We start from the raw sequence: 14,586 nt of genomic DNA, 5'->3' as shown, positions 1-14,586 counted from the left end.
AGGAGCAGCAGGTCACTGACAGATGCAAACACCTCCCCAGCCACCACGATGGTACCTTGGAGATCCCTGATATGATAATAGTGCTTTTCTTCCGTGGCGACTTGAGTTTCAGCTTCGAAGATTCACTGAGCTGTCGAATGGCAACTTCAGCCACTGGATCCGAACCATTCAACACCAACAATTCTGCCAGAAGGAAGGCGGTGTTAAGTTTATCAGCAAAAATTAAAGACTTCCATGGGAACTTCCAGGGATAACGGAAATGGTCGATAAGCAATGGTTAGCAGATATTTTCTAAAAAGGGCCACAGAGTAAATTGTTTGGGCTTTGTAGGTGGTCTCTGCGACAACTTCTCAATGCAGCTTTTATCGAGTGAAACCAGCTAGAGACCACAGGTAAATAAATGAGCATGGCTGGGTTTCAGTAAAACTTTATTTACAAAAACAAGTGACGGGCCAGATTTTTCCTGTGGGCCATAGTTTGCTGTTTGCTGACCCTTGGTCTACAACTTGATTCCCTGGGTGGTTACAAGATACTCACTGAAGTGTCTGCTTAAGATTCACCGATTTTATTTATTTAAGTTATACCTGAATAAAGTTGATGGAAAATGGCAAAAGCAAGCAAACAACAACAAAAAAATATCTAACCCTTTGGAAGATTTTGAACTTTGAAAGGCAAGGTAGTAACTCCTTTTCCCTCCCAAGAGTGGCTAAACACATAGAATAGTAACTAGAGCTATGAAGGGCCAGTTAATAAAAGCGCTTCCTTCCCCAGGTTAATAACAACACACACCAGCCAACATCAATAGAATGCTTACGGCAAACCAGGTGCTGTTCAGAGAGAGAGCTCTGTGCACATTCTCTCATTTACTCCTATTCCGCACCCCATGAGCAGGTCCCTCCTTTTATCCCATTTGACCATTGCGGAGGATGTCCAGCAGCCAGGAGGCCCCAGAGCTGAGATGAACAGCAGGTCTCTCTGACTCAGAGCTGATGCTTGTAACTTACACTTTCCTGCTCAGGTAAGGTCAAAATGACAAAGCTATTAAAGTAGCAGGATGGTAAAAGGAACTTCTGTCTCAGTTTTGGCCATGGCCTGAGGCTTACAGATGCTGCATTTCCAAAGGGAGTCAAGATAAGACCACAGAGGCCAAGAACCGGTGACAACAGTGACACCGGGGAACAATAAATAGATACTTGGTCTTCCTCCCTGGTTCCTGGCACAGAGAACAAAAAAAGCCCCTTTGAATTCCAGAGCCACTGAGCTGGGGCATCTTTCTTATTCCTAATAAGCCCCTGCACCCCACTTGAGTGAATGCTAATGCGGACGGGCACTGGATGTCAGAGGCACCAACCCTGTGGTTAGAAGGCTGGAACTTTCTGCCCTCCTCTTGCCTGTGGGGAAGGGAAAGGGGCTAGAGACTGAGTCCAAATCACCAAAGGCCAATAAGTGAATCAATCATGCCTACATATCTACTCATAGAAGCACCATAAACCCCTAAATGACAGGGCTCAGGGAGCGTCCAGGTTGTGAACCAACGCATGCATGTACTGGGAGAGAGGCGACTCCACGGAGATCAAAGCTCCTATGCTCAGGACCCTTCCAGACTGTGCCCTGCGCCCCTCTTCATCTGGCTGTGCATTTGTGTGACAATAAACTGGTAAACCCAAGTAAAGTGTTTCTCTGAGTTCTGTGAGCCATTATAGCAAATGACAGACCCCGAGGAGGGTGTCATGGAAACCCCAATTTGTAGCCAAGTGGGACAAAAGTGTGGTAACCTGGGGACCCACTATTTGTGCCTGGCATCTAAAGTGGGAGGGTGGTTTCGCGGGGCTGAGCCTTTCACCTGTGGGATCTGAGCTAACTCCAGGTCATGCCAGAATTGAATTAAATTGTAGGACACCCAGTTGGTGTCTGCAGAGAAACAGAAAATTGCTTGCCATAGAAAATCTATACATTTGGCGTCAGGAGTGTTGTGAGTAGAGGAACCGGTTTTTGTTTAGCCACTGACCCACACTGAGAAGAGAGAAGTGCTGGAGAAAGGAGTTGGGGAGGACTCCTCAAGAGAAAGCCGTGCTGTGATTCCCAAAGCCACCAAGGGAGACGCGTCGGGAGCGCGTCCTCCTCACGCCAGGCCCAGTGCTTCTGTTCAGTCCCCCAAGAGCCCGGTCCAGGTGCCAGGGGCAGCCTGGACACCTGCTACAGCGCCTGGCTGCACCGTGGCGGGTAAGCCTGGGGGCCGGCTCCATGGCCCATGCACCAGAACCCACAGTGGGAACATCAGCCTGGGTCTTTTAGGAGGGATCCTGCCCAGGTGACGGGACCCCACAGCATGGGCAGTAGGGGCACTGCCAGGGGAAGAAACTGAGGAAGGGGCATCAGGGGCAGCGGCAAAAGCATCAGAGGCATTAGTGCCAGAGTGGCTCCATCTCAAATAAGGGCTGGGCAAAATGAGGCTGGGACCCCCGGGCTGTACTCCCAGGAGGTGAGGTGTCCTTACTCACAGGGTGAGCTAGGAGGTCAGCACAAGACACAGGTCACAAGGACCCTGCTGATGAAACAGGATGTGGTAAAGAAGCCAGCCAAAACCTGCCAAAACCAAGACGGCAATGAGAGTGACCTCCGGCTGTCCTCACTGCTGGTGATACACTAAGGATAATGCATGGGCATCCTAAAAGACACTCCCACCAGCGCCACGAGTTTGCGAATGCCATGGCAAAGGCAAGAAGTTACCTGTGTGGTCTGAAAAGCGGAGGAACGCTCAGTTCTGAGAAATCCCCACCCCTTTGGTAGAAAACTCGTGAATAATCCACCACTTGTTTAACATATGATCAAGAAATAACCGGAAAAATAGCTAACCAGCAGCTCTTACGGGTTCTCTGCCTACAGAGTAGCCATTCTTTTATTCCTTTACTTTCTTAATAACTTGCTTTCACTTTACTCTGTGGACTCGCCCCGAATTCTTTCTTGCACCAGATCCAAGAACCCTCTCTTGGGGTCTAGATCAAGATGCTTTTCTGGTAACGAAAGGAGGGGCAGGGCCTGAGTCCCAGAACTGCAGGTGGTGGACCCAGCAGGGTAGTATCCAAAACACCATAAAACCTCCCACAAGAGGAGGACGCAGTGATAAACTTTCACCAGGCTGAGAATCCAAGACCACGTTAAGACAGTGCCCCTCCAGTGAGAACTTTCCACTCCTCTGACTGCCCCACCTTGCCTAGTTGTTGACCTGGCCAAGGTCAGACACAGGACTCAGCGAATGCGGGAGAGCTAAGCAAGAAGGAAGCATCCATTGCCCCTGAGAGCAGGTCACGAGGAGGCGAAGGAAGAAAGTTAATCCCCAAATTTAGATTGCGCAGTGATTTAATAAGTCAGTAAGTCATCTCTTCAAAAATGTCTATTACCTGAAAGTGACCATAAAATAGGAAATTTGCATTTCCTATTCGTAGTGACCATTTCCTAGTAGAAGGGAAAACTACTTCTACTAAGCTGGTCTAAGCAGAAAGTGGGAAATAAAATTAAAGTGACCGTGATGATGATGTCCCGAGTCCTACTTATTTGCTATTAATGTAGCTAGCGTGTTGTGCAAGAGAAAAATGATCAGAAATTTTAAAACGCAAAGTCTCAGCTGGCTTTTTATTTTGTTAAAGCATTCCCTAAAATGTAGCAGGAATATGAATGCCTGAATGCCGCTAATGGTCTCTGATCAATTTGGAGTTCCCTTTTCTCCCTCTCCTTCACTCATCACTCAATAACAAAACAAAACCAAATCAAAACCTTTTTTTTTTTTTTTTTTTAAGAGACAGGGTCTCGCTCTGTCACCCAGGTTGGAGTGCAGTGGTGCAATCTCGGCTCACTGCAACCTCTGCCTCCCGGGTTCAAGCAATTCTCCTGCCTAAGCCTCTTGAGTAGCTGGGATTACAGGCATGCGCCACCACGCCCAGCTAATTTTTGTATTTTTAGTAGAGATGGGGTTTTGCCATGTTGCCCAGGCTGGTCTCAAATTCCTGACCTCAAGTGATCCACCTGCCTCAGCCTCCCAAAGTGCTGAGATTACAGGTGTGAGCCACTGCACCAGGCCCAAAACAACTTTTTCTAAACTCTGAAAGGAAAATACTTCATATCAGAACAGCCCAAAAGGCCCAAAGGTGCTAAGAGGGAGAGTGATGTGGGCATGTCTCAGTTACCTGTGTCTGAAGAAGAGAGTGTTTTGCTGACGGGGGCGCCGCGGCAGGCGATGGCCTGGACAGAGATGTCCTTCTCGATCACCTTCACCTTGATGGGGGTCTTCACCGGAGAATCTGCCAGAGGAAGATCCTGATTACAAAGGTGGCCCCGTGGCTGACTGGATCAATAGTTACCGAAAAGTGAAAGGACAGCCCTCACTGCAACTCTGGTGTGTGCAGCTGGTAAAGGCAAAGCTCAACGAAAGCCGTTTTGAGGGGAGGAGGGGCAAGAGTGGTGTCTGGAGTCCAGGTTGAAATAAAATTTCAGAAACATTTCAACTAGGCCAGAATTTCCCATTCTATTTTGCATCCCTGAACTGTGCCAACTCACGTACTCTGGGAGGATAATGCTTTTGCACAAGCAGAGATGCAGTATGAATTTTGAGAAGTAAAGCATACACTTATACAGAAACTTCTGTCTCCAAGGCAGTGGCTGCGGAGACAGGTACAGAATTCAGCTGGATCTCAAATGACAGCCAGTCAAGCCTTCTAGCAAACGATTTTTAACAGAAGAAAGTCCACTTTGAACTTTTCAAGAAAAAAGTGTGTGCTGTCCCCACGTACAGGTAATAGAGTTTGTGTTTTGTTTTGTTTTTGTTTTTTTCTTTGAGAAGGAGTTTTGCTCTTGTTGTCCAGGCTGGAGTGCAATGGTGTGATCTCGGCTCACTGCAACCTCTGCCTCCTGGGTTCAAGCAATTCTCCTGCCTCAGCCTCCAGAGTGGCTAAGACTACAGGCATGTGCCACCACACCCAGATAATTTTGTATTTTTAGTAGATGGGGTTTCACCATGTTGGTCAGGCTGGTCTCAAACTCCTGACCTCAGGTGATCTGCCCGCCTCGGCCTCCCAAAGTGCTGGGATTACAGGCATGAGACATTGCACCCAGCCCTATAATAGAGTTCTTAATTTAACTTAGTTGGAGTTACACCTAAGTGCAACTATTTACACTATCTAGATTTTAGCTTCAGAATATACCATGGGAATTGAACCTTGTTTCAGTTTATTGCATATGTGTTCGGCAGAAGAGAAAGATAACTGTCATCCAATAACAATAACAAACTAAGCACAAGTGTGGCCAATCAGCACCCTTCCTGTGCTGTGAGATTTTCCTAACACTTGGTGCTGCAGGCTCCAGAACTCTGCAGTCTGTGGGGGCGAGGTGGTTACAGGCAGGCGTCACGCACAAAGGTCCTCGACTGCATTCCTGTTGTCTCACCAGAGCTCAGCGGGGACGCCCTCCCCACGTCAACGCGAGGCTTGGTCTTCACAGCAGTGACAGTAGTGACCACAGTCCCACAGGGCATCACCGTGCGGTCCTTTTCTATTTTTGCAGCAGGAACAGGGGGAGGGATGGGCCAGGATTTCAATTCACCGGGTTCTATGTAAGAGAACTGCAGAGAAGACGCGTTACTTGTTTCTGGTTTTGTGGAAGTTGCACAGGCTGATCAGCCACATGACGCTGCCTTCTTGTGAAATAACCTTAATTCATAATTCCTTCCCTTAAGGTCACTTAGCATTTCCAATTAACCTGGATATTCCCAGAATGGACACAGACCCAGCCTTACACACAGCCAGCTCAACATGTAATGATGGCAACAGAATAGAAGCTGGGGAACCAAGCAAAACTTTGAAAGGCCTTTTTGGGGTAGGCCCATAAAATGGCATCCTGAAAAGCTATCTCCTCCAGCAGACAACTCAATTGTACAGTGGACAGAATGTGCTCTATTCGAGTCTAGTCCTGCATACGATGAAACAGCATCTCCTCTTAGAGGAGGTCTTATTTCACACAGAAGCAGGAGTGAGACTCTGCAGACATAAGTGAAGACGCTCCTTGGGCAAGTGCCCCAAGCCGGAACCCGGCCGCGGCGGACAGCCTCGCCCTACCTCTGCTGTGACCGAGCCCAGCACCGAGCTGCCGCAGGCAGACCCGCTGGTCAGCGTGAAGCTCTGTGGCCCAGAAGGCTGCTTCTTAAATAAATCCAAAGGAACTGTCGCCGTCGCCAGCAGACCTGAAAAGACAGGAGACAGGCAAGGGGTGCCGCTGATGTTTCCCGGGGTTCCGTGAGAATGGAAAGGCCCACACGGCCAGCAGCCGGAACACTGTGCTCCTCACGTGCATCCAGCCCACTGGAAAGTGCTCACGTTTCAGAACGTTTTAAAAATGTCGATGCCATAAAAGACAAAGGAAGGCTGTGGAAACGCTGCAGGACAGAGGATGCTAAAGCAATAAGACAGGCAATGTCCGGCCCTGCGCCGGAGTGGAAAGGTCACTGCTCTGAAGGACATCATGGGGTCGTCCAGTGACAAAAACTGGAAGATGGGCATAAGCTAAGGAATTGCAGCAATGTAAATTCAGGGAGCTGACAACTGTACTGTGGACACAGCAGAGAGTATCTCCATTCCTAGGAAAATACACACTAAAGAATTAAGGACAAAGGGCCAAGATGCATATAATTTACCCTCAAGTTGTGTGTGTGTGTGTGTGTGTGTGTGTGTGTGTAAAAAGAAAATGAGTATGTGAGAGAGAGAGAGAGACCAAGCATGAGCACAAATAGTAAAGGAAACTGGGCAAATGTTAAGGATACGTGAGTTTCAGTAAAGGTTATGTGGCTGTTCTTTGCATTGTTTTCGTAAAGTTCGAAATTTCATAGATTCCATCAGGCTGGGCTAGAATGAAATTTGAGTGAGGCCAGCAGGAGTGGGGACCCAGGAATGGGATCAGAAGTTGACTTCTGGTAAACAGCACCCCCATGCTGTGCAGGTCCCCGACCTGCGTTACGCTTCTCTCTGGGGACTCTTATCTCGTGGGCATCCCAGTTTTCTCGGGACTCCAAAATCAAGGAAGTCGCCTCAGGATTCTTGCTAACAACTAGGATATAAAACTAGTTAATTGGGAGAAATAACAACCTTCTCACTTTAGGAGGTAACCAAATGGCTTGATTTTATTGCTGGATAGGCTGGGCAAGGGCTTCTCAATTTTGGTATGTTTATAGGGAGAGTTTTACAATCTAAGAAAATATTTGTATCTTTAAAAACCTAACAAATATTGAAACTACTGATGTGTACATACGCACACATACAGGCCCACGTTCATTCCAGTGTTTTAGTGACTTTACCTCTAACTGTTGCTTTCTTGTGTATAAATCCTGAGTTCAATTTAAACCTCTGTAGTTTATTTTACAAGGAAAAACCCAGTGAAATTCATACAGGCAGTAGAGTGGGATGAAAAACTCTGGAGATAGAAGGGGGTGATGGTTGCACAACAGTGTGAATGTACTTACTGCCCCGAACTATGTACTTAGAAATGGTTAAGATGATACATTTTATGCTGTTTATCTCACTGCAGTTAAAAGGTTTTGTTTTTTTTTTTTTTTTTCCAAAAAAAGGAGGTCTCTTGGGGCTAGGAAGGTTCAGAACTACTTGTCTATGCCAAGAATTGTTGCATAAAAGATTTTGGATTTTTTTTAAAAAAAACAAACAAAAAATCCAGTTGAACATTTCCCCAAAATGTATGACCTTGTTAATAACTCAAATTGCCTTTCGACCAAACATTCCCATGGGAAAACCAAAGTCATTTAGAGGAGGGGTCAGCTTCCTCTGCTGGATCTCCCACCGCCCTTTCCTGAGGCCCAGGTCATGCAGCGGAGGACCTTTCCAGAGGGCGGGGCCTCTGTCCTCCTGCTCAACCCACCTTCTGAGGATTGCCCAGCCTCTGAAATCTGCAGGTGTAACTCCTTCGACTTGGCATTCAACTCGCTTTGGAAGAGAAAAAAGTTATGAGTCCTAAAAAATGCAATGCTTGATTCTTTTTATGAAATAGAGTATTTTTTCTCATTATAGAAAGGAAGACAAAGATGTCAATATTCAACAAACCACCAAGACATATAAGCAAAAAAAAAAGGAAAGAGTTATCTGCAACCTCCCCATTCGGAAACAGTTACTGTTAATATTCGGTGACTAGCCTTCCAGAGCAGTCAACAGGATGTTCTGTGATGACAGTGACAGAGGAGCTGTCAAATGCGGTAGGCACAGAGCACTGGAGAGGTGGCCAGTGCAAGCTGAGGAACTGAACGTCATTTTTAAAAATTTCCATTAATTTAATTTAAAGAGACACATGTGGCCAGTCGCTGCCATATTGAAAGCACAGCTATATAATGACCTAAAGACAAAATACGGAACATGATATACCTCCCTCCTTCTTCGTAACCTATTTATTTTCATTAAAAAGGCATTAAAAAAAAAGTAGAGATGAAGTCTTGCTACGTTGCCCAGGCTAGTCTCGAACTCCTGAGCTCAAGCCATCTTCCCACCTCGGCCTCCCAACATGCTGGGATTACAGGTGTGAGCCACTGTGCCCAGCCTGTAACCTATTCTTTTAACCAAAAATTTTGTGGATGTCTTTCTGTATAACTACAGAGCAACATCATGTTTGATGGGCCTCTAGTATTCTGCTCTTTGGCCTTAGGAGATTTTATTCAGCCAACTCTTTACTGAACAACCCTTCTTAATGTGTTGGTGGTCCCCAGTATTTCATAACTCTACACAAGCTGAGAGGCACATTCTTACACATTTATCTTTGCATGCCATGTGACTATTTCCTTAGGAAAACTCTAATTGCCTGTCAAATGGCATGTGCATGTGAGAGGTGTTTTTCATTTAGGCCAATTAATGGCATCCAGAATGCTTATTCCCCGTGACACCGCCAATGCCATTATCACTCTCTTATCCTTTACCAAGCTGTGAGGTGGAAAAATGACCTCTCTCTTTTGCTGAAGTTTGCATGACTTTACTTATTTCTGAACATCTTTTTAGAAGTTTATGGCCGTTGGTAGCTCTGGCTTTTGTATTTCCAGTTCAGGAATTTTGTTCAGTTTTCTAAGGCAGCTGTCATCTTTTCATTCATGATTTATAAAAGCTACACACACACACACACACACACACACAGGGAAATTTTCTTCCATTACTTTTTCTAATTGTTCATTTTTTAAGGATTAGATTATGATTCATTTTAATACTTTGGTACTCAGCTAATTCATTAAATGATTATGTCTATTAGTTTTTAAAATATTCATTTCTACGTCATATCCACTATTCTAATAGCTTGGGTTGATTTTCTTGCATAGTCCTGATATGCAGTCATATCATCTCCAAGCAATGATTGGTCTTGCCTCTTCCTTTCCGGTATTTGTGTATGGTTTTTTCCCTTATCTAATTGCATTAACCAATACTTCTAGAACAGAACAATAGGCATCCTTCTCTTGATTTTAGTGAGTCTGCTTCTGGTATTTACCATTTATGGTGATTTTTAAAATCTTATTAAAGAAGTATCCATAAATTTTGTTCTAATTAAGTTTTTAAAAATTAAGAATGGGTATTAAATGTCACTGAATGTCTTTTGGACATATGTAGAGAAAATACATTTATTTTCTCTTTTGATCTAGTAATACAATGAACACCATTAACAGATTTCCTTATGTGAAAGCACACGTACATCCTCACATTCCTGGTATGAACACAGCTGGCTTTATTTTTCATGTGCTGCTAGATTCTGTTTGATAATATTTTATTTATGATTCTTACACACCATTATTTATGCATGGCCTACATTTTTCCCTATCTCTATTCTTTTTTTTTTGAGATGGAGTCTCACTTTGTTGCCCAGGCTGGAGTGCAGCGGTACAATCTCAGCTCACTGCATCCTCTGAATCCCAGGCTCAAGTGATTCTCCTGCCTCGGCCTCCTGAGTAGCTGTGATTACAGGCACCTGCCACCATGTCTGGCTAATTTTGGTACTTTTAGTAGAGACAGGGTTTCATTCACTATGTTGGCCAGGTTGGTCTCGAACTCCTGACCTCCACCCATCTCAGCCTCCCAAAGTACTGGGATTACAAGTGTGAGCTACTGTTCCCAGACTTTCTTTTTTTTTGAGACAGGGTATCTCTCTGTCACCCAGGCTGCAATGCAGTGGCACAATCACAACTCACTGCAGCCTGGATCTCCCAGGCTCAAGCGATCCTCCTGCGTCAGCCTCCCAAATAGCTAGGACTACTACAGGCAAGGCAAGGGCCACCATGCCCGGTTAATTTTTTAAAAACTTTTAGTAGAGAAGAGGTCTCGCTATGCTGCTCACACTGGTCTTGAACTCCTGGGCTCAAGCGATTCTCCCGTCTCTGCCTCCCAAACAGCTGGGATTACAGGCATGAGCCTCTGCGCCCAGCCCCTTTTTCTATTTTCTTCGTTGGGTTCTGGATTCAGTCAGAGGCTCCCTCCGTTTTCACCCTGGATGATGTGTGTGTCTGTAAGAGACCCCACGATAGCTCCCTCTCATCCTATCGGGGCAGGAGGAGAAAACGGACTCTAAGAGCTGCCTTTACAACGAAACCCATGTTTGACCTAAAGCTACCTTTAAGATGCTTAAGACATCATTTGTTGTTAACTGGTTTGGTTTAGTGTTTTAGCCTAAACGGTGCTGCAGAATGATTTCAGGATTTGGCACTCCTGAACAGACACGGCCGTGGACACACAGGCCCGTAACCCGGCCGGACTCACAAAGTGAATTCCTCTTTCCACGTGAGGTCCGGAGTGTTTTTCGTGAGGGTGCTGGAGAACCTCTGAACAGGATCGTTCAGCTGCACGACGCACACTGCGTTAATGTGGCCTGTAATTAAATAGAAGGGCATCGTGTTGGCGTTTATTTTTATTTTTTATTTATTTATTTTTTTTTGAGACGGAGTCTCGCTCTGTCACCCAGGCTGGAGTGCAGTGGCACGATCTCGGCTCACTGCGACTTCTGCCTCCCAGGTTCAAGCGATTCTCCTGCCTCAGCTTCCTTAGTATCTGGGATTACAGGCGCACGCCTCCACGTTCAGCTAATTTTTGTATTTTTAGTAGAGACGGGGTTTCATCATGTTGGCCAGGCTGGCCTCAAACTCCTGACCTCGTAATCCACCCGCCTCGGCCTCCCAAGGTGCTGGGATTACAGGCATAAGCTACTGCACCCAGCATTATTTTTATTTTATTTTTTAAATTGCATGAAGACATTGTATGCATAGAAAAAAAGGCTAAATTAAATGACTAAATACCCACTTCAGAGAGTGGGAATTCTTTCCTTTGCCATTTTCAAATGCCCATAGCACCAGCCTTTATTGGAGTTAAATAATTTTTTCCCACATTTGATATCAACACCCCTGGGCTGTTGACCCCAAGTGCCTCGCCCCCCTCCGTCAGTGCTGGCCACAGGTGTGGGCTCCCATGGGTACCCTTCCCGAGAGGCAGCACCATTATATACAGAGGCATGGTCCCCACTTTTAGACAAGACTAACAGTTTGCTAAAGCCTAAACATCAGTTCACGTTGACTCCTAAATTTGGAAATACACCTCACAGAGTTCCCATTTCCCGACTTACACCAGACAGGTGCTGTACCTGATACTAGTCAGGGTGTTTGATCCAGGTAGTAGGACATGTCACTAGTGAACAGCTGTTTCTGCTTGGAGACAATGCTTCTCCCTGCAGGACAAAGTCCCCAATACACTGTGGAATCAGTAATTGCTGGAATGTGTGGACGCTGGACCACGCAGCAGCAGGGTGAAGCAGCCTCCACACATTGGCTACTGAGCTTTCAGTCACTCTTCAAGGGAAGACTCAGACCCAGACGTGGGGACATCCAGCAGAGGCAGGAACGGGGCCTGGCCTCAGGGCAGGTACATGTGAGAGCTGGGACCCCAACTCTGACCGGCCGAGTCCAGGGAGCCCACTTTTAGCCACTAAGCAGTACAGGCTGAAAGAGCAACATGCGGGCACTTTTACAAAAAAAAAAATCCTCAACAGCTAGCTCTGCACAGTCTCAGTTGCTAGATGTGGCCCATTTGTGCTTTCGGAACTGGAGGAAGCCGCTTGCAAATAAAGATAAGTCAGCTTTAACATACTCGGGCAACACAATTCGCTCCTGTTCTTGGCAAAATGGAGTCGCGGTGTAAAGAGGTGCCCTGGCCTGAGTGACTCTGTGTCTGGGGCCTCAACAGTGATTCAGAACCACACAGAAGGGGTTATCCATTCTGTGTTGCTTGTCTTGGCTCCAACAGCAGCCATGGTCTCCCAGCATTGGAGTTCCGAGTGTGGCCGAAGCCATCTGATGCCCATCAACTCCCTACATCCCCCTTCACCCACTTTCTAAAAAAGCAGAATCTCCCGCACTTTGGGAGGCTGAGGCGGGCGGATCGCCTGAGGTCGCGAGTTCAAGACCAGCCTGACCAACATGAAGAAACACCATCTCTACTAAAAATACAAAATAGCTGGGCGTGGTGGCACATGCCTGTAATCCCAGCTACTAGGGAGGCTATGGCAGGAGAATCACTTGAACCCGGGAGGTGGAGGTTGTAGTGGGCCGAGATTGTGCCATTGCACTCCAGCCTGGGCAACAAGAGCAAAACTCTGTCTCAAAAGAAAAAAAAAAGAAAGAAAGCAGAAGCTGCACCTTGGTCAGAGATGCTTAACACATACACAGGGGTTCAATAGTTAAAAAAAAAAAAAAAAGGAAAGAAAAGATAAAAAAGGCAGGACAATTCTAGACAAATGAAAAAGGCCAAACCAATTATACTCCTTTCTCCCCTTGGCCTTCACACGTGCAGAAACAGGATTGGATTTTTTACCATCTCTTGTTCCCGTTACATTTTCAGGTGCTTTCTGCAACCATGGCAGGGCTCCCGCTGCACCCCCACAGGAGGAAGCCACCAGAGAATCCAAGGCCCCCCGGAGCCCCTGACTCTGCTCAGGGACAGAGCAGCCCCTCCAGGCAGGCAGGCTCCCATCGTCACCCACCTGAGGCACCGGGCTCGCTGAGCAGCAAGGCGCCGATGTTCCTCACCAGTAGCTTTAGCTCGTGAGCCCTTGGAGGTTTAGGAGGACAGGATTCCTGAGCAGTAGATGGAGCACACTGTAAGTTCTGAAAAAATAAAGAGCACTTAATTTTTGGTCTTCATGGGGAGATTGAGGACCAAGGAAGTAGCCGCTGGACTCCTGTTATGGGGGGTGGTGGCAGTGGGGTGTCTACAGGAAAACCTGCACAGGGAGCCCGAGCTCTGGGGTCTGCTTTGAAACAATTTCCCTTCTCATGGGAAGGGAGGGAGCCAATGAGCCATCGGCATCCTCCTGCCTGGGGGCATTTTCTATCCCAAATACAGCAAGTACAAGCAGCAATGCATTCATCCACAGACAGGGTTCCCGAAACTTACCACAGGGGAAGATGGAGCTCGCTTTGCCATGGGTCTAAACTATCTGACCCGGGCAGGAGCTTAAGAGCATGACGACCTCTTCTGCTGGCTGCGGGCACTCAAGGCCTGCTGGCACACAGCAGGACACCAGACAGATGGGAACGGCCAGGGCTGTCAGCCCACACCCATTTCCCACCTCCACACAGAGTCCAACGTCCACATGAGGAATGTCTATGCATACTGCAGCACTGCACAGGTGAGGGGACAGGTGAGGGGACAGAGGCAGGGGCAGCTGGGACCAGCTTCCACCACATCACATCCTCCAACAGGAACCAGGGCATTTCAAACAGAAAGCACCCCCAAATCTGGAAGAGCCCAGCTTCAAACCAGCATTTCCCAAACTGGGTTCCACCTGTCACCCACTGCCAAGAGTGGTCTTTTTTTTTTTTTTTTTTTTGAGACAGAGTCTCGCTCTGTTGTCCAGGCTAGAGTGCAGTGGTGCGATCTCAGTTCACTGCAACCTCTGCCTCCTGGGTGCAAGCAATTCTCCTGCCTCAGCCTCCTGAGTAGCTGGGATTACAGGTGCCCGCCACCACACCTGGCTAATTCTTTTTGTATTTTTAGTAGAGATGGGGTTTCACCATGTTGGCCAGGCTGGTCTCGAAATCTCCACCTCAGGTGATCTGCACGCCTCAGCCTCCCAAAGTGCTGGGATTACAGGCATGAGCCACCATGCCTGGCCAAGAGTGTTCTTTTATTTTATTTACTTTGTTTGTTTAAGTTCTTTTTCTTTTTTTTTAAATTATACTTTAAGTTTTAGCGTACATGTGCACAACGTGCAGGTTTGTTAAAGAGGCTCTGTTCGTTGCAAGCATTCAGGGACCCAGACGGGCTTCTCGGAGGTGGCGCCAGCCCCCATGCTGTGAGAAGTTTTCAGGCAGAGACCCTGGGTACTGATTTGACTGAACACTTCTTCAGGGGAATACTCACTAATGTCTTAAGAGACACAGGTGTTCTTTCCCACCTAGAAAACACTGTTCTGAGCTGAGGGTGCTGGAGCCCAAGAAGGAATTGCCGAAGTCCCTGAAATCCAAGGACCTGAGCACTGGGGACAGAGCAATCTACTTGTCTGGGACAGAGATGAAATATTTTT

The 14,586-nt window shown here is 46.9% G+C and overlaps 1 protein-coding gene across 2 annotated transcripts in view; it reads right to left on the bottom strand.

Annotated features, from left to right (window-relative positions):
- Positions 1-14,586, bottom strand: part of C2CD2 (C2 calcium dependent domain containing 2) — a 68,982-nt gene that overhangs the window by 16,322 nt on the left and 38,074 nt on the right. For both annotated transcript variants that reach the window (XM_055279766.2, XM_063639246.1), the window contains exons 6-12: positions 13,042-13,165; positions 10,773-10,881; positions 7,915-7,979; positions 6,108-6,232; positions 5,440-5,614; positions 4,185-4,298; positions 56-183 (exon numbers count right to left, since the gene is read on the bottom strand). In XM_055279766.2, the coding sequence (XP_055135741.2) occupies positions 56-183; positions 4,185-4,298; positions 5,440-5,614; positions 6,108-6,232; positions 7,915-7,979; positions 10,773-10,881; positions 13,042-13,165 (840 nt within the window). The remainder of the gene's footprint in view (positions 1-55; positions 184-4,184; positions 4,299-5,439; positions 5,615-6,107; positions 6,233-7,914; positions 7,980-10,772; positions 10,882-13,041; positions 13,166-14,586) is intronic.

Source organism: Symphalangus syndactylus, chromosome 5 (assembly GCF_028878055.3).
Source record: "Symphalangus syndactylus isolate Jambi chromosome 5, NHGRI_mSymSyn1-v2.1_pri, whole genome shotgun sequence".
NCBI lineage: Eukaryota > Metazoa > Chordata > Mammalia > Primates > Hylobatidae > Symphalangus > Symphalangus syndactylus.
The sequence above is the reverse complement of the archived record's forward strand: the minus strand, read 5'-3'. Positions and strand labels throughout refer to the sequence as shown.